At 32.2% G+C, this 18037-nt stretch overlaps 3 protein-coding genes and 1 long non-coding RNA gene across 12 annotated transcripts in view; 1 reads left to right on the forward strand and 3 right to left on the reverse strand.

Moving 5' to 3' along the window:
* Positions 1 to 1738: 1738 nt before the first annotated feature.
* Positions 1739 to 2718, reverse strand: LOC110796269 (uncharacterized). Its single transcript, XR_002535541.2, has 2 exons — positions 2359 to 2718; positions 1739 to 2029 (listed from the first exon to the last, which is right to left on the reverse strand). It is a non-coding gene; the product is annotated as an uncharacterized lncRNA (long non-coding RNA).
* Positions 2719 to 2909: 191 nt separating this feature from the next.
* Positions 2910 to 7858, forward strand: LOC110796265 (protein FAR1-RELATED SEQUENCE 5-like). Its single transcript, XM_056836966.1, has 6 exons — positions 2910 to 3124; positions 4159 to 4239; positions 4349 to 5267; positions 5413 to 5577; positions 6060 to 7173; positions 7588 to 7858. Exons 1-6 carry the CDS (start codon positions 3019 to 3021, stop codon positions 7699 to 7701), a joined length of 2499 nt encoding a protein of 832 aa, XP_056692944.1. The 5' UTR covers positions 2910 to 3018; the 3' UTR covers positions 7702 to 7858.
* A 171-nt stretch (positions 7859 to 8029) lies between these two features.
* Positions 8030 to 11222, reverse strand: LOC130467916 (uncharacterized). The gene is made up of 10 exons (XM_056836967.1): positions 10772 to 11222; positions 10178 to 10417; positions 10001 to 10057; positions 9633 to 9821; positions 9484 to 9542; positions 9277 to 9392; positions 9040 to 9180; positions 8818 to 8961; positions 8442 to 8645; positions 8030 to 8363 (listed from the first exon to the last, which is right to left on the reverse strand). The coding sequence occupies exons 1-10, from the start codon at positions 10984 to 10986 to the stop codon at positions 8247 to 8249; spliced, it is 1482 nt and encodes a 493-aa protein (XP_056692945.1). The 5' UTR covers positions 10987 to 11222; the 3' UTR covers positions 8030 to 8246.
* Positions 11222 to 18037, reverse strand: part of LOC110796266 (uncharacterized) — a 50824-nt gene continuing 44008 nt past the window's right edge. For 4 of the 9 annotated variants that reach the window (XM_056836972.1, XM_056836968.1, XM_056836971.1 and 1 more), the window contains 8 exons: positions 14512 to 14813; positions 14329 to 14418; positions 14071 to 14245; positions 13780 to 13920; positions 13089 to 13685; positions 12396 to 12548; positions 11826 to 12290; positions 11222 to 11385 (listed from right to left, as the gene is read on the reverse strand). In XM_056836972.1, coding sequence (XP_056692950.1) covers positions 11224 to 11385; positions 11826 to 12290; positions 12396 to 12548; positions 13089 to 13685; positions 13780 to 13809 — 1407 coding nt within the window. In that variant the 5' untranslated portion in view covers positions 13810 to 13920; positions 14071 to 14245; positions 14329 to 14418; positions 14512 to 14813 and the 3' untranslated portion in view covers positions 11222 to 11223. Of the gene's footprint in view, positions 11386 to 11825; positions 12291 to 12395; positions 12549 to 13088; positions 13686 to 13779; positions 13921 to 14070; positions 14246 to 14328; positions 14419 to 14511; positions 14814 to 16287; positions 16432 to 16540; positions 17097 to 18037 lie in introns of those variants that run through there. The other 5 variants (XM_056836970.1, XM_056836969.1, XM_056836975.1 and 2 more) reach the window with 3 other exon arrangements.

Genomic DNA, 18037 nt, shown 5'->3' on the forward strand with positions numbered 1-18037 from the left:
TTCACACCTTACTATCATCTCACAAAGTTTCTAGATTTACAAACACATCAACTGAATTAGACTCACGACTAAGATTCATCATTACTCTCATACTCTTAATCATTTTCATTCATAACTTATTTGACAATTAATCGTAGGGATAGCTCTAGTATTTCTCCAGAAATAAATTTTTCCCAAACCATCATTATGTCGCAAGGTGGAACTCAATACATACACATTCCTAACTACAATGAGGAAACTCATTGGTACAACATTTCAAAAGACATATAATTCTCTTCGTAAAGTTCTCATAACAATTCAAATGCAGATATAGACTGTCATAAGAAATTTATAACTCGTTGCGAAAACACACGACTCAAACTCACCATAATAGCTTACATAGTCTCAACATATTAGCTTATTGTTGGGGAAAGTGAACACGAATAGAGAGGTGTTATTCAACCAACTGTCTCTATTTGGTGGGGGTCGACACCCTCCTGATAAACATACGCTTGCAAGACTTAACTAGGACATGTCCCTAACTACGGGTCTATCCCGCTTCTACGAGTCTACTTTTGTAGCACTCGCTTTACGGCCAAGCCGCTTTCACGAGTCTATCCCCCCGAACTACGGGTCTATCCCGCTTCTACGAGTCTACTTTTGTAGCACTCGCTTTTAATGTTTTTCATCACCGATGCATGTTGTGAGGGGGTCGAAAAAGCACGAGGCTAATGCGTGACCTTGTCCCTCGTGGGTGTGACGTTTCTTTTTGTCAAATCAAGTGTAATTGGATTTCCTGTGAGTTTACACCCAATTGACTAGTAATATAGGAGTCGCCATTCAGTTTTTAACGACAATGAGAAAAACTGACAAAACCCGGTTATCGTGACATAAAGGGAGTGCAATTATGTTTGACCACGACGGCCGTAGGTTCCCTTGTGATCCCTGGTGTGGGGATCTCTCAACATACACCTGCAAGGTAGAGATTGAGGGTTCGGGGGACTGTAACTACAGAGAGGAGTACTCGCTCTTCGATAACTCCAGAGGCAGGATATCCTTACTAGCTCAGCATAAATAATTGAAGGGACATGCGTTAATTATTAAACTAATCTGAGTTGATTTTAACAATATGCAACATACAATACTAGATCGATCGCGTTTATCTGATTTAGATTGTTTTAAGGGACCTAGCATGATAATCCAATTTTCCAACATATTATCTTTATTAGGCGTGATAGAACAATCAGATTTAATTAGTTTAACAGTTCATAAAAGGGGCGAGGAAAACAATTAAATCATGGAAAAAGGACACATTACAACGCACCCTTGAGAGGTGTTGAAAAGGGAAAAGAGGACTGTTGAAATAGGCTTTATAGGACGCCTTAGAGGCGTTCTCCAACTCAGCGCTCTATAAAGTTTATAAAACAGATGGAAGAGGCGTTTTATATATTCAATAATAGAGGACGGTTGTCTGACATAACCATTGGCAAGAAAGGATTCAGGATCTGATCTGCGGTTAATGGAGAGCACCAAACTCATGCGTTGGAATACAAAACTATTATCTTACCTAACCGTTCTATATCCTTTTAATATAGAGAGCAAGTTTTTTAGACAACCGCTTTCTATACTTATTTCAATTTAAAAAAAAATTATGAAAATAGCGTGCCTATTATGTCGGCATCACGCCTTTCAAGGAATCAACTCAAAGACCAAATTAAAATAAAACTGATTATACGAAAATTCAGTTAAAAACAACAAATGAACAAAAGAATACATTAATGCGGATTTACAATTAACAAATTGTAGATCAATACATAAAAACATGTTCAAGTCACATTAAAATTATTATGAGTACAATACAACTTAAATATTATGCAGTATCAGATACATGTATGAGAACTATTGAGAAGTTAAATATCTAAAATAATAAAAAAAAAAAAAAACTTTAAAATTTACAAATTAGAACTTATATGTGTCTTTTTTTTTTTTTTTTTTGACATATAACTTATATGTGTCTTCAACACTTCATGGGATAAAGGATATAACGGATCTGCGAGAACAAAAAAAATATCCATTTAGCTCACTGTTAATTAGTAAATTCGGAGAAAGAATTACGAAGTATTAATTAAAATACGAACTCATTGCATTTCATAAGAGCTCACTTCATGTAATCTAACCGCAAAAAAATCATCAATATCTCAATATGAAAAGCTCTATATTACCAATTAAATCACCTACCACACAAATTCAAATTCCAAAAAAAGTTAATTAATGAAAAATACTAAAAGCCCATCAAATTGATCGATAATGGTAACCTTAAATCTTGCAATTGATTAATACAACACAATCAACAATGAAGGATATATGGAGGAAGACTACCGGAGAGAAAATAACGCTAGGAGATCCTACAACAAATGGTAGGACTTTCTGAATATCTTCGTTTTTAGTCTAATCCCTCCATTTTCTCTTTCCTAAAAACCAAACCTCACCTTCAATTGGATGTTATTCGAGTGGTGTTTTGGGGACGTGAGGTATTCAACCGTTCAATAATTTAAGAAAGAGGATATTGATTAAGAGATATCGATCTAAAAGAGTACAAAAAAATGAAGAAGGGATGAATTGAGAGATTATAGGAATAAAATTATATATGGTGATATTGTTAGAGTACTCTGTATGATAGAAAGAAATGAAGAGATGATAAGAAAATGTAAAAAAAAGCTACGGTGGCTAGCAAGTGTCGCAATTTCGATGGTGCAGGTGTGTGCACCTAGATCTAGGTGCACCGGGATTAAAACGCAAACATTTTAAAACAAAACGCGTATTTTCATTAATTCTGCAGTTAAAAAGAACAAGTCTCACAATACAAAAGAACATCATGTGCTCTGTTCTTCCCTGTTTAGTTTTCGCGATTTTTTTTGTTGTTCGCTCCTTTTTGCGGGTATTTATATGTCTGTGCTTCATAATTTTGAATTCAAAAAGTGTGAATAGGAGAGAGAAAGCTTACATTTGTGCATAAATTTTTTTTAGAGAGAGAAACTGATGGAAAATTCTCAAATATTCCATGATTTCTCTGTTTCAACATCAATTTCGAATGATTCTTCTTCTTGTCATCTGAATTCTTCAGCTGAAAATCAGAGTTACGAAGGTATTCTTTCAATTTTTAATAACGAGTTGCATTTTTCTTTGATTTTATGATTTCGATTTCATAATAATCGTACTTTTTATGTTTTTTGTGATTGTAATTAGTTTGATTAATTTAATTTTGAATCTCATTCTTCGTTGATTTTGGTGATTGTTGATAATGAAGGTTACGAATTGGTTTTTTCGTTGATTTCGCATTTATTTCATTTATGTGGTGAAACTGATTCTGTAATAACTATTATATTTAAGGAATATACGTTAATTTTGTCTGTTTGCAGAAAAGAACATTGTATCATTTCAGAAGAACATTTTTCAGTATCAAATGAACATGTTTAGAATACGTATTGAGACGTTCCTTATTATATTTAGCTTTTCAAATAATCACTGATTGTTCTTTATTGATTGTTCTTTTAACTCTTCATTGATTGTTCTTTAAGTCATAGTGTTCTTTTCGGTCACCTTTTGTGTTCGTTTACTCTATTTTTATTGTTCATTTTAATAGTTACTGTTCCTTTGATTCTTTATTGGTTTTTTTATTATATCTGCACGGATTGTTCTTTTATGTTTTTATGAGTTTACATTGTTCTTTTGATTGACAAAACTGATTGTTGATAATTATGCCGATATTGTTCTTTTAGGTTTTAATGTGTTCTTTTGATTGACAAAACTGATTGTTCTTTTAACTGTTTATTGATTGTTCTTTTAATGCATAGTGTTCTTTCCAGTCTAGTTGGAGTGTGTAATTTACTCTTGATGCATTGTTCTTTTCTAATAGGTACTGTTGTTTTTTATTCTTTATTGGTTGTTCTTTTATATCTGCCCAAATTGTTCTTTTAAGTTTTAATGTGTTCTTTTGATTGACTAATTGATTGTTCTTTTAACTCTTTATTGATTGTTCTTTTCATGCCTAGTGTTCTTTTCAGTCTACATGGATTGTTCGTTTACTCTTGGTGCATTGTTCTTTTTAATGGCTACTGTTCTTTTAAGTTCTTTTGTTCTTTTCTTTTTCTGATTTTTTTTTATTTTATAAATTTCCAGATATATTAAATAATGCAGTTAATAATTCAGAACAAAATGATGCTAATGAGGATCCAGAATCCTATGTGGTTGTTGGCCAAGGTACATGAATTGTACTTTTACTTGTTTATCACAATGTTCGTTTACGTCTTGTGTTTGTTCCTTTATCATACTTATGATGTTCTTTGTGTTCTTTTTTATCGTCATGCAGATTTTGAAGAACCAGTTTCATTAGAGGGAAGTGTAGTTAAGGATGATGATGAGGCGTATGAGTTATACAACAGTCATGCATTTAGGAATGGTTTTGGTACTAGGAAGGGTAAAAAGGAGTATAGAAGTGGTACTAGAATAGTTCGACAACGGTTTTTTGTTTGTGCATACGAGGGGTTTAAAAATCCAGATGGTGTTGTGCCTAAATCCTTTAAAAAAATTGATAGGAGAACTGGATGCAAGGCTTCAGTTCAGTTTGATGTTGATAAGAAAACTGGAGTGTATGTTCTTTCTAAACATTCCCGTCTGCATAACCATTCAATGGTTCCTGCTAATAAGAGACACCTTATTAGGTCACATAGGCACATTTCAAAAGAACAATTGGCTTTTCTTACTACTTTTACTTGTAGTGGCACGAAGCTTGCTGATGTTCTTAGAGCTATGAGGAAAGAAGTTGGTGGTGAGGCGAATTTAGGCTTCACTGTTCCTGACGCGTATGATGCTGTTTTGGCAGAGAAGAAGAAAAAGTTGGATGGTTGTGATTCAAATCAGTTGATCAGATGGTTCGCTATGAGGCAAGCTAAAGAACATGATTTTTATTATGATTTTCAATTGAATGAAGAGAATCAGTTGATCAATTTTTTTTGGAGAGATGGAAGAATGCGGTCTGATTATGAAGCTTTTGGTGATTTATTGATTCATGATACAACTTATCGTACTAATAAATACGATATGATTTGTGGGCCTTTTGTTGGAATGAATCTTCACACTCAAAATATCATGGTTGGAGTGGGTTTTATATTGAATGAGAAGGCAGGTACTTTTGACTGGCTTTTTAATTCTTTTTTGACTTCAATGGGAGGGAAGCAACTTGTGACTATCATGACTGATCAATCTTCTGCCATGGACAAGGCTATAAGGTAAAGTTCTTTTAGGTTGTTTGTATGTTCGTTCATCAAACATTTTTGTTCTTTTGTATTTTTGTACTATTTTTTATGTTCTTTTTCTTTTGTCTTTCTGTTTAGTTTATATTTTTATCTATTTTTTTGGATTATGTTTTTTTAGGGAAGTGTTTCCAAAATCGAGGCATCAGTTGTGTACATGGCACATTGAGGAAAATGCTGTTGTAAACATCAAAGGTGTTATGGCCAAAGAAGGTTTCAAACGTCGGTTTGATTATGTTTTGAAATATACTGACACAGTTGCTGAGTTCGAGCATTATTGGAATAGGTAAAAATTATTTTGCTAATAGACTGATTAGTATTTAAAATTTTATTTTGTTCTTTTCATTCGACAACATGTTTTTTGTAATGTTAAATAGTGTTCTTTTCATGGTTGATGAAACTTGTTCTTTTAATCTGGTATATTAATGTTCTTTTCTTTGTTTAATAGAGTCCATACTTCTTGAACTGTGATTGTGTGTACTTTCTTTTCAAGTTTTATTGTACTGTATATTGTTCTTTTTTTGTCTTCATTTGTTCTTTGTTTTACTCAGGGTGTTCGTTTTGTGTCTCTGATTGTTCTTTTGTTTTCCTTGTTTGTTCTTTTGTAGTCTTTTGGCTGATTACAATTGCGCTAAACATTCATGGATAATAAGATTAAATAGTTTGAAGGAGAAATGGTGTCCTGCATATAACAAAGATTATTGTTTTTTTTGTGTGTACGTTTTGTGTGACTTATTGTTCTTTTTTTTGTTATATGTTCTTTTGTAGTCTTATGACTGATTACAATTGCAAGACACACAAATGGATAGAGAGAATATATGATTTGAAAGAGAAATGGTGTCCTGCATATAACAAAGACTGGTTTTCTGGGGGTATTTTATCTTCTCAAAGGAGTGAGACGACAAATCATTCTATTTCTAGGAGGTTGCATAAAACGAATGGTTTATGTGATTTTTATAAGTGTTTTTTAGATGTAATTGATGAATGGAGAAGTAAGGAGAACAAGGGAGATTATAATTCTTCTACTGGAAATAGATATTACGCATGTGCGGATAACATGTTATGTTTGCATGCGCGGGATGTGTATACCATTGCAATATATTTGATATTTGAGCAACGATTCATCAAAGCAATTGGTTTGAGGTGTCAACGCATTTCCTATGAGTTTCCAGTTTCTAAGTACATTGTTGGGCATCCTACAAAGGATTTTATTAGACATGTTGTGATGTTTAATGAGCAAGAGATGGTTGTTGATTGTACTTGCAAGTCATATGGAGAGATAGGAGTTCTTTGTTCTCATATTCTTCGAGTTTTCATTGTCCATAATGTTGAAGAGATTCCCAAAAAATACATTATGAAGAGATGGACCAAAAAGGCTATGAACACGGTTGTTGAAGAAGGAGAAGATAGAGATAATGAAGTAAGTGTTGTTTCTGCTTCAGTTTGGAGGATGCAAAGCATAAGAAATTGCATTAAAGTTATAAATGAAGCTCAACATTGTCCGGCTGCAAGGAAGCTTATTGATTTGGGTGTGTTGGATATGTCATGCAAAGTAAAGGAGTATATTGGTGGTGTTGAAGGGGATGGTAATGTATCAAACAAGTATGTGCGAGAAGAAACTCTACTTGATGTCGTTGAGCCTTCAACAGACACAGTTTTGCCGGATGTTGTGGAACCGATTGCTGAAAAAGTCATTCCAACAATGATTCAAAATCCACCAAAGCGAAAGAGGAAGATTAAGAACGGGACTGAAAAGGCTAATGAGAGGAATGTGAGACCTAAAGGAATTGTTGAGAAGAAACGCAATAAACTGAAAGGTTGGAACAAGAGAAGAGAAAGACATGTTGATAATTTGAGGGAGGAAACTCAGTCTACTGATCAGGTAAACTGTTCTTTTTAAACATTTATTTGTTCTTTTATTACTTCGGAATGTTCTTTTTGTTTATCATTGTTCTTTTTTCCATTTTTATGTTCTATTTATCCTTTTTGTTTATGATCTTTTAGTTTACTTTATTATGTTCTGTTGGCAAATTGTTCTTTTTAATAATCTATTTGTTCTTTTATTCCTTTAGTTTGTTCCTTTTGTTTATCATTGTTCGTTTTTCTTTCTATATGTTCTTTTGTCTTTTTGTTTATGTTCTTTTGCTAAACAGTTCATTTTTTAAAAGAACATCAATTTGTTCTTTTAATGTTTATTATGTTCTTTTTTGAACTGTTCTTTTTTATTATCTATTTTGTTCTTTTTTCTTCTTTATCATGTTCTTTTTTTCCTTATTGTTTCTTTGTTCTTTTTCAGTGTATCATAAATTTACCTGTTGGTGGGGTTTTGGTTCATCCAACATCTTCAAATTCACAATTGGAAGCATATGTTCCAGATGATTATTTTGGAGTACACATACAACTTTTGTAGATTCATTTACGATTGGTAATATTTTGATTTTTAGTTTGTTGTGTTTTTAATCATTTGTTTTTGTATTCTCAATAATGTTCTTTTACTCTTTTGATGTATATTTTTACGGGCTACTGATGTTTCGCTCAATCAATATTTTGAAATGAGAATTTTTAGTTGTATATATTCTTATTTTTGTTTTGATTTTTGTGCAATTAGGATTGCAAAATTATTGCATAAAGGAGTATATGCTTAAATGTGAAAAGAACTTACTAAAAGAGAATAAAAAGAATTTTGGAAAGGAAAGAACATATCCCATGATATAGAAGAACATGGTCTGGGATTGAAAAGAACTTGAACCTTTAATTGAAATACTTGTTTAAAATATCCAAACTACTTATCTGCAACTACTAGAACATCTAATTGTTTCCAAAAGAACACCACACATGTTTAAAAGAACAACCCATAACTCCAGCAATAACCACATCTACAAAATATGCCATTGTTTTTTAAAGCATACTTCTAATAAAAGGTAACTATTATTTTGCCTTCATGAAAACAACCAACTATTCAACTTGATTAGCTCTCTTCAATGCCAGATACGTTAGCTCATGCCTTTTGTTCAGAACGGATAATAAGATTTCAGTACCGTACCGCATTCTCTGCTTGCAAATAAAGTCTTTCTGAAAACATAAAATAGTACATTAATAAAAGATTATATATTAAAATAATATACGTACATATATTCAAAATTTACTTACATCTTCATCTGTGTTTTTGAAGCCACAATTCCAAGTCTGGTTGCCTTTGTAGGTCTCCATATGCCTCATTGCATATACCCCACAATCAGTCTTGTTTGTTCTGTTTTTCCATGGCATTTCAAGCAACACAATTTCATATGCTGAAATCTGTGCCTTCCGCAAAGGATGTCCTTCTTGTTCACAAAATATTGTCCATGCTTCAAACTGAAATAAAAAGAACATTTAACTTAGTAAAAGAACAAAGAACAAAGAACAACAAAGAAACAAAGAACAACAAAGGAAGGAAAAAAGAACATTTAATTTAGTAAAAGAATAAAGAACAACAAAGGAAAGAACAAATAAAATATATAAGAGGAAATTCTTCAAATAGACTTACAGTTCTTTCTGCAAATGTTTTATATTTATCATCATATGTAATTCCTTCAGGTAAGGAGAGATTGTCAATGATCTCCACCTTCTTCGCCTTTTGGTTGATTACAATGAGATAAAAATGATCATCAGACCAGACTGGAAAGAACAACTACAAGCAGAGAAAAGAACATTAAACAAAGGAAAATGAACATATGTAAAAAAGAAAAGAATAATATTATAATTTTACCAGATGGAATCCCTTCAAAGACTTCACACCAGCAGTTACATACTCATGGCATACACTTAAAATAAAATTTTCTAAGCGTTTGCCCTCGGTTGCTTGACTATCCTGTGATCCACCATACGGTTCATTCTGGCAGAGCATATTCTGCACCGAAAAATTAAAAAATTTAAATATATGTTATATAATAAAAATAACTGAAGAAGTACGAAAATATGATTTTTTAGTGATATTAAAACTTACGAAAGGGATTGTAGAGAAATAGAACTTCAAGTTACTCTTGACACTTTGATCTGGATCATCATTCAGTATTCTTGCAAAAGTGTCAATAACATTATTCATCACCCACACATTGGGAGCTGTTTTAAAGGAAAAGAACAAAAATATGAGTAAAAGGAACATCAACAGCATTTAAAAGAACATTTTAAATTCCAATAATTAAATATATACCTAGGGTTTGAAACTCTTCTCTGGTAACTATATTCCAATCATCAGTGTACAACACCTGACTGTTATAAGAATGAAAATAAAATTTCCATAAGAACATGTACAAAAAGAACATCTACATTCAAATACTTGTAATAGTATAAAATTCTTACGTTGGGCTTCCCTTTCCAAAGGCATAATCCAGTACGCATCGCATGTCCTTTTCCTTTTGATTCAACTGTTCTTCCCCAACCAGTAGGTGTGAATACTGAGTTAAGAAGGGTGACAGTAACTTGAGGGGAACATTTTTCTTTCTCTTAACAAGTTTAGGTACTTGTACGTTATCTGGATCATCTTCCTCACTTATGAAAACAAAGACATTATAAAGTAAAAAGAACATATTAGAGGGAAAAACGAATTCAGACTAACAATAAAAAGAACAACAAAGTGAAAAGAAAAGAACATTTTATAAATGATAATGAAAAATAACTTGTAATAATAAACGAAAAATAACTTATAAAATAAAATTCAGTAGTCATACTCTATGTTCATAGATGTAGGTGCATTTTCTGGTTGCGAGTACACCGCACTTGGAGTGCTAAAAGAGTGGAAAGAAAAGAATATATTACTATAAATAAAAAGAACAAAAGCGAGAAAGAAAAGAACATTAAATTGAAGATTATGAAAATTATATTTTAATAAAATACAGTAGTCTTACTTCAGGAATATTGATGGAGTTTCCATTTCAGTCTGCGACTCAGCGGCAGTCGGAGTCTTAAACTCGGATTCTTCAGTTCTAACAGTTGGAGACATGGGGTTTCCATCTTCAACTCCTTTGATTAAACCTTCCATAGTCTGAAACTCGGAGTCTTCAGTTCTAACGGTTGGAGACATTGGTTTTCCATCTTCAGCTCCTTGGATTAAACCTTCCATATCTGATCTCACATTTTCAGGTTCTCTGTGTATTACAAAAAAAAAAAAAAAGAACATGTGAGGAGGAACAAAGAACACAATGAGAAGAATTAAAGAACAAAAGTGCAATGAAAAAGAACATATAAGTTAATATTAAAAGTAGGAAGATATTAAAGTAAATATAGAAAGAACATAAAGAAATATATGAAAGGAACATTCCGAATAAAAGAAACAAAAGATCCATTAAATAATTGTATAAAGACAGAGAATTAATAAAAAGAACAAATCAAACGAATAAAAAAACAAATAATTGTTTATAAAAGAACATTGTGAATAATGAAAGAAACAGTCACATATTTATTATACATGTGTATGTGAACTGTTTTAAAAGAACGCATACTCAGTTTTTTCTGTAGGTGGCTCTTGTTTTTCAGCTTCATCTTTGTTGTCCCCTGAAATTGTCTCCAAATCACGTTCAGTCAAAGTTTTGTTTGCCAAGATTGCTTCTAATCTCATTTCCTCTTCAAAGTCGTGTGCCTGAGGAGGAGGATTTGAATCGGAAACCATTCCAAGCTTCAATGTCAAATCAGCAAATACATTAGGCTGGGAAGGCATGATCGGAGGTGTTAAAAATGGTGGCAAATCAAATGGAATATCCTCAGATTCCTCGATTTCCTTTCTTTCATTTCCTTCTGTTGCCTTTCGTACTGCTTCCTCAAATAGTATTGTGAAGTAGTCTGAGCTGAAAAATTCTTTATCTTGACTGAGGATTGAACCAATCTCCTCAGTATTCCTTCCTTCTTGCCGCTCTTCTGTAGAGTTGCCCTTCTCAAAAGTAACTGGAATTTCAGTTCAAGAGCATGTTGACCACATTTTTGCCATATTGAATGGCAGACTTTTTTTGACATCAATAGTAGTGTCAAAGAACTTTCTGGACAACGACAATAAGTCGTTGAACTTGTTCATGACACTACTGAGTTCAGTAGTGGTTTTAGTGAATTCAGCATGGAATTCCTGTTTAACAATAACAACAATAAGGACTGGATAAATAAAAAGAACATTCGAATGGAAAAAAGAACAAGAGAGATTCCTAAAAGAACATTCAAGTAGAGCTTAGAAACATTGTTAAAGATCGAAAGAACATGTTAAAGAGATAAATGAACATGTAAATAACATGCTTAAACATATAAAAGAACATTCAAATGTAAAGAACATCTTTTTAAGAAAAAAGAACATGCTTAAATAACATGAATAAACATTTAAAAGAACATGTAAAAGAACGTAAAGAACTAGTTTTTGATAAAAAGAACATAAACACAGAAAGCAAAAAACATGGTAGGAAAAAAGATTATATTGAGGACGTAAAAGAACATTTGTTGGAGGAAAAAGAACATTACAACAAAAACGTTGAAAAAATAAATGCAATGGTTTTGTTGAGTGAATTTAATTTTTACCTCAATTGTAGAAGGGACTTTTGCTTTCTCACTGGGGTCTGCCTGTTGCTCTGGCAAATCTTTGTCATCCCCGAGTTGAGTCACTGGTGCACCTTGATGTTCTCTGGGCACATCATTTGTGGACCAGTTAGGCTCTTGGTGTTGATGTTGCTGTTGTGGTTGCTGCAATGGTTGCTGCGATGGTTGTTCATCATGTTGCTGCTGTTGTTGTTGTGGGTGTTGAAGAAGAAGTGGTGGTGGTTGTTCACTGAGTGCTTTATGCTGTTTGAGCAGCTCCATCTCCTTCCTGTACAGTTGTAGCTCAGGTGGACCTTGAATTCTGTCCAGAATCAAGCCATGTCCGAAGCCTGTAGCATTGTCATTGCGTACCCTGCTGCTTATCATATCTCTTGTCCAGCAAGAAATTAGGGGGAAGATCCTTGGAGGGTACTCTTCCATGATCTGCACCCGATCGAAATAACATACCTAATTTAACAATAACAACATAATTTATTGTTAGTTAGGTGAAAGAAGAAGATGAAAGTAATATATATAACAAAGGGAAATGCTAGCTTAATGATTGAAATTTACCATTAGAAATGGTAGTGGACCAGCAAACCATCTGCTACGGTCCACATTCCAGTACATAGCTGCCCCAAGAAGGCTGGTGTATGCATACTGGCACCAATTTAGATTCCTCACTTGCTCCAAGTCAACAGTGCTTGCTAGGAATCTGAAGTTTGGCTTTTGAAACAGAAAAATATAAAAGAAAAGAACATTAATTATGATTTTAAATAGAATAAGAAAATAGAACATTCAATAGAAAATAAAGGAACATTAGAGAGAATGAAAAGAACAATGAAAGAAGAGCAAAAGAATATTGAATACAACTGAAAAGAACACAACTAACATTCATATAAAGGAAAGTACAACAATAGGACAGTGAAAGAGAAAGAAAGAACATGGAATTCGACAAACAAATGAAAGAACAATAAAAATATTAATAAACATTTAAAAGAACATAATACGCAAACAAAAGAACATTAATGAGAAATAAAAGAACATTAATGAGAAACAAAGGAATTTTGATGTAAGAAAGAACATGGAATATCATACAGAATAAAAGAACAGTGAAAGAGAAAGAAAGAACATGGAATTCGACAAACAAATAAAAGAACAATAAAAATATTAATAAACATTTAAAAGAACATAATACGCAAACAAAAGAACATTAATGAGAAATAAAAGAACATTAATGAGAAACAAAGGAATTTTGATGTATACCGATAAATTAGTAGTGGATTTAATGCAGGTGTTAACTGCAACCACTAGGAAAGATCTCTTCCAGTTATCATCAACTGGAGTCTCATCTTTGATCAGTTTTTCAACCATTTCTTTCAATTTTGGGCATCCAGACTTCACTTTCCAGTATGCCCAAAATTCAGCAAAAACCCTCAACACTTCAGGATCTTGTTCATCAGTCCATTCCACGACCGGAGCTCCTCCAATAGGTATACCGTACACCAGGTATACATCCTCTACAGTAATATCAAGGGAAGACTTTGGTAGATGCAAGGAACGGTCGGACGAGTTGAAATTCCTAACCAACTCGTACGGGAATGGATTTTCGTTTTGTGGGATGTCAAGTTGCAGAAGAGATCCAAAGCCTAACTCCACGATGGCTTGTTGTTTTCTTATATCATCTGGTTCATTAGATGCAATTCCCCTCAAGAATCGCATCATCAATTGCGGAGTTTGCCTTAGATTTAGTTTCCTTTCTTCAGGTTTTGGTTTGGCAACAACCAAAGATTTTGGTTTCTCATCATCCACCACCTCCATGACCTCATCAGAAACAACAATTTGTTTACTTCTTGTTGCTCTCTGGAAAAAAGAAAAAATATAAAGAACATTAGCCAGGGAGTAAAAGAACATTATAAGGAAGAAAAAGAACAAATAACTTAAGAAATTTTTTGACCTTCTCAACTACTTTTTCCCCCTTCTTCATTAAGGGTTCACTTTCCTCTTCTACTTCTTCACCTTCTTCTTCACCTCCTTCTTCATCTTCCTCGTCTTCATAAACCTCCCTCACAACTATCTGATTAACTTTGCTACCCCTCTGAATGAAAAAAGAACATAAATGATAATGTAAAGAACACAAGACAGGAAAAAAAGAACATTCTTTATTTAAAACACAGCATTTATCTCTATTATAATATAACATTAAGGTAAATAAAAAGATATACAAAAAGGGTAATGTGAAGTTTACCTTAAGTGCTGCAGTCTTTTTCAAAGTAACTCCATTCCCCTTCTTAGCATTGGGTGCAACTTTTTTTGTTGAAATTTTCTCAGCAGGCAACAAGCTCTTCTTCTTATGTGCCTCTTCCAATTCCTGCTTTACCTCTTTGATAAGATCGGGAAATTCTTCTTTCAGCAATTGACTTCTGTTGACCAAAACAATAGAACATAAGTAGTAAAAAAAAAGTAAAACACAGAAAATAAAAAGAACACCATTTATGTAAGTTACCTTGTCCTTTTCCTGTTTGGTATTGATTTCCTAGACTTCCCCTTTGCTTTTTCAGGTTCCTCACCAGCTTCTTCTCCGTCTTTTTTCTTTCTAGTAAAAACATAAATGCAAAAGTATGTTTAAGAAACGAAAATAACAACTACAATGTAAATATGAAATAGTATTAACAAACACAGATGATACCTCAAAGTAATTTTTAAGTTCGTTTTCTTTTCTTTTCTTTCTGGTTCATCCAGCTCTTCTGGAACTTTTACCTCAGCCTCCTCTTTTTCAGGTTCTTTCACTTCTTCATGCACTTTTACTTCATGCTCTTTCTTTTCAGTTTCTTCCTGCTTTTCAGGATCTTTGCTGGAATTTTTTTGTCCTTCTCCACCCTTCTTTTTTGTTCAATCAGATCCAGCTGCTTTTCCTGTTGTAGCAGCTTTTCCTGAAGTGCTTGCACCATCTTCTGTTGTTCTTGCAATGCTTTCCTTTGTTTGGAAAGTCTATAATGAAAAAACATATGTCATGAAAAAAAGAACAACACCAAAAACACATGTTATGAAAAAAGAACAACAGAAAAATGTTTGAAATAACACATGTAATGGAAAAAGAACAACATGTCGTGTACAAAAGAACACAGCTATGCTTTTGGAAAGAACACATATTATGAAAAAAGGAACAACACAAAAAACAAGTGCACAGTTCTCATCCTGCACCCTTGTACAATATCTTATTCATCTGATTTTTTTTATTTTTTCATATACAATATATAAATAATGTTTGTCCTCCATATTCTCATTCATTCATCATTTCATAATTTTAGCAACACATTTTAGAGAGAGAAAAATGAGAGGTTTTATTTTCTCTCAACAGAAGAGAGAATTTAAGAGAGAGAAAGAGTGAAATGCGATTTCTACTTTCTTCTCTCTCCAACTTTTCGCATTATTGTTCCTGTTTTTTTGAGAATTAGTGAATTAATCAGAATACTAATTCTCAGGAGATGAAAAAATACAATTTGCTAATTTTCGTAGAAAGAAAATTGAAGGAGATAATGAAATTCAAGAGGATTGTGATCATTTGCTGAGGATTTATGTTGATGTTGTTGATAAATGTTGTTCAACTGTTGATCAAGGTATGCTTATATGTTCCTTTTCTTATGTTCTTTTTATTAAGTGTTCTTTTACTGTGTGCTAACAGTTTTAGGTTTGCCTTTTAAATGTAGATGGTTTGTTCTTTTATCCGTGATTGATTGTTCTTTATTTTTTAAAATACATTTAAGAACAAGTAAAAAGAACACCATCTCATCAAATCTAAGCACATTGTTCTTTTTAATTTTCATTGATTGTTCTTTTAATGCCTAGTGATCTTTTAAGTAGGCATGGACTGTTCTTTTCTTCTAGATGCATAGTTCTTTTTAAGCCTACATTAATACTGTACTGTTCTTTTGAGTGTACATTGGTTGTTCTTTTGAGCATACATTGATTGTTCTTTAAACCTGCACAGTTGGTTCTTTTAAGTTTTTATAGATAAGAACATAGATAAAAAAGAACATAGATCAAATTCAATAGATAAGAACAAAATTATAAATCTAGGTTTAAGTTCGTCAAAATTGTACTGTTCTTTTTAGTCTATTTGTTGTTCTTTTAACCTGGGCGAATTGTTCGTCAAACAGTAGGGCTAATAAAAAGAACAGACAGTAAATAAATAAAAGAACATAGATCTACTTATTTAATTTAAATTTCCACTGTTCTTTTGAGTTAACATTCGTTGTTCTTTTAAATCTATACCATTGTTCTTCTAAGTGTATGATTCAGTGACTTAAAATACATTTTAAAAAAAACATAAATGTAGATCTACTTTTAAATTCGTTAAAAAATGTATTTGGTTTCGTTATTGTAATTAGAACATTAAGGAAAACAAAAAGAACAAACAGAAGGTGTAAATGAACCTAGGTTTTTGTTTAAAAAATCCACTTACTCGCTCTCTTCTTCTTCTTCCGTTTCTGAAACTTCTTTGTTGATATCTTCCAACAAATCTGCATCAATTGTTGGTGTAATTTCTTTCTCTTTCTTCTTTTTGTTTCTTAAGTTCAATAAAGTCGTTGTCAAAGGAACATAATCCCTTCAAATGAAATTTTATAGAAAATTAAAATTCATGGGAAATTCTCTAAAAATTAAAATTAAACTGAAATTCAAGAAAAAAGAAAAGAAAAATGAAGTTGAATTCTTACTCAATAGAACATTTCGCATCAACTTCTTCTCCTTTTTTCGATTTCCCCATTTTCAATTGTTAGGGTTCAAGTTTTTGTAACCAGATTATCACTTCCAAAAAACAAATTGGGGAAGTTTTTAGAGTGAAAATAGTAGAATTCCAAATTGGGGAAGTTCGGATTTGCAATAATTTGAAAGGTTTTGCACTGTTTTTTTGATTGTTGGTGAGTGAAGGTTTTGCATGTAGGTTGAGTGTGAAAGTGAAAATAAATGTCGCATTCAATGATGTATTTATATATGATAAATTGAAGAGAGAGAAAATAACTGCTACAGTATTTTCAAATTTAAACTTCCTTTTTTTTTGTTGTTCTTTTCGTCCGCTCTTTTGTTCTTTTGGCCTATAAGTAAAGAAAATGATGTTTGTTTGAGTCTCCTTTGTGTTCTTTTTATTATCTGTTGTTAGTATTTTTAAATTTATTTTTTATTACTGTTTTTACTTAAATTATATTTTTTAATTTTTTTTATTTTAAACAGTAATCTGTTTTTTAATTTTTTAAAATACAAAATGAAATACAAGTAACTTATTTAATTTTTTTTTATTAAAAGATTTTGAGGAGAGAGAAATTAACTGCCACGTTTTATGTTTTCATAGGAAAACTTCTGTTTTGCGGTTTTTTTCTTGCCACGTTCATTATTTCAATAAAAAACTTCTGTTTGGCGGTTTTTTCATTTTTTAACGTTTTTGTTGTTCTTTTCGTTGGTTCTTTTCTTCTTTTGTGCGTCTGGTGTTGCATTTGCCATGTTCTTTTTAAAAGTGCAGAGAAATCGTTCTTTCCTTGTTTTAACCTTTCTGGTTTTTAATATGTTTGTGTTTTTCTTTTTTTCTTTTTGTTCTTTTCCTTTACTTTCTGATCTTCTCTCATTTTAGTGTATTATGTTCTTTTACGTGTTTTGATCTTTTTGGTTTTTAATATGATTGTTCTTTTCTATTTGTTCTTTCGTTTAATTGCTGATGTTCTTTCTTTTTAGTGTTTTATGTTCTTTTACGTGTTTTTACTTATTGTTCTTTTACGTGTTTTTACTTATTTGTTGTTTTAACCTTTTTTGGTTTTCAATGCTATTGTTCTTTCCTGTTTTACTTATTGTTCTTTTGGTTTAATTCTTGATGTTCTTTCTTTTATGTTTTTGTGTTCTTTTATGTTTTGTTGCTTTTTTATGTTTTTGCGTTTTGTTCTTATTTTTCTGCGTTTTGGTGCAGGTGCACCTAGATCTAGGTGCACGCGCATGTACCATCCGCGCGTTGAGCAAGTGTAGGTTGGGGGGAAGTTAGGGTTTTCATTGGAAGAAAATGGAAAGTAAAAAAAGTTGCAATTACATACTTTAACTTTGCGAGTCGCATTTCCCTTGTTAAATACTAAAGGGGTGTTTGTAGATCACTGTTGCGCATTTTGTAAATAATATTTGTTGTTAATTTCTTTTTATTACGGTAAAAGCATAGAGGACGGTTATCTAAGAAC

The sequence above is a fragment of the Spinacia oleracea genome, chromosome 2 (assembly GCF_020520425.1).
Source record: "Spinacia oleracea cultivar Varoflay chromosome 2, BTI_SOV_V1, whole genome shotgun sequence".
In the NCBI taxonomy this organism is placed as follows: domain Eukaryota; kingdom Viridiplantae; phylum Streptophyta; class Magnoliopsida; order Caryophyllales; family Amaranthaceae; genus Spinacia; species Spinacia oleracea.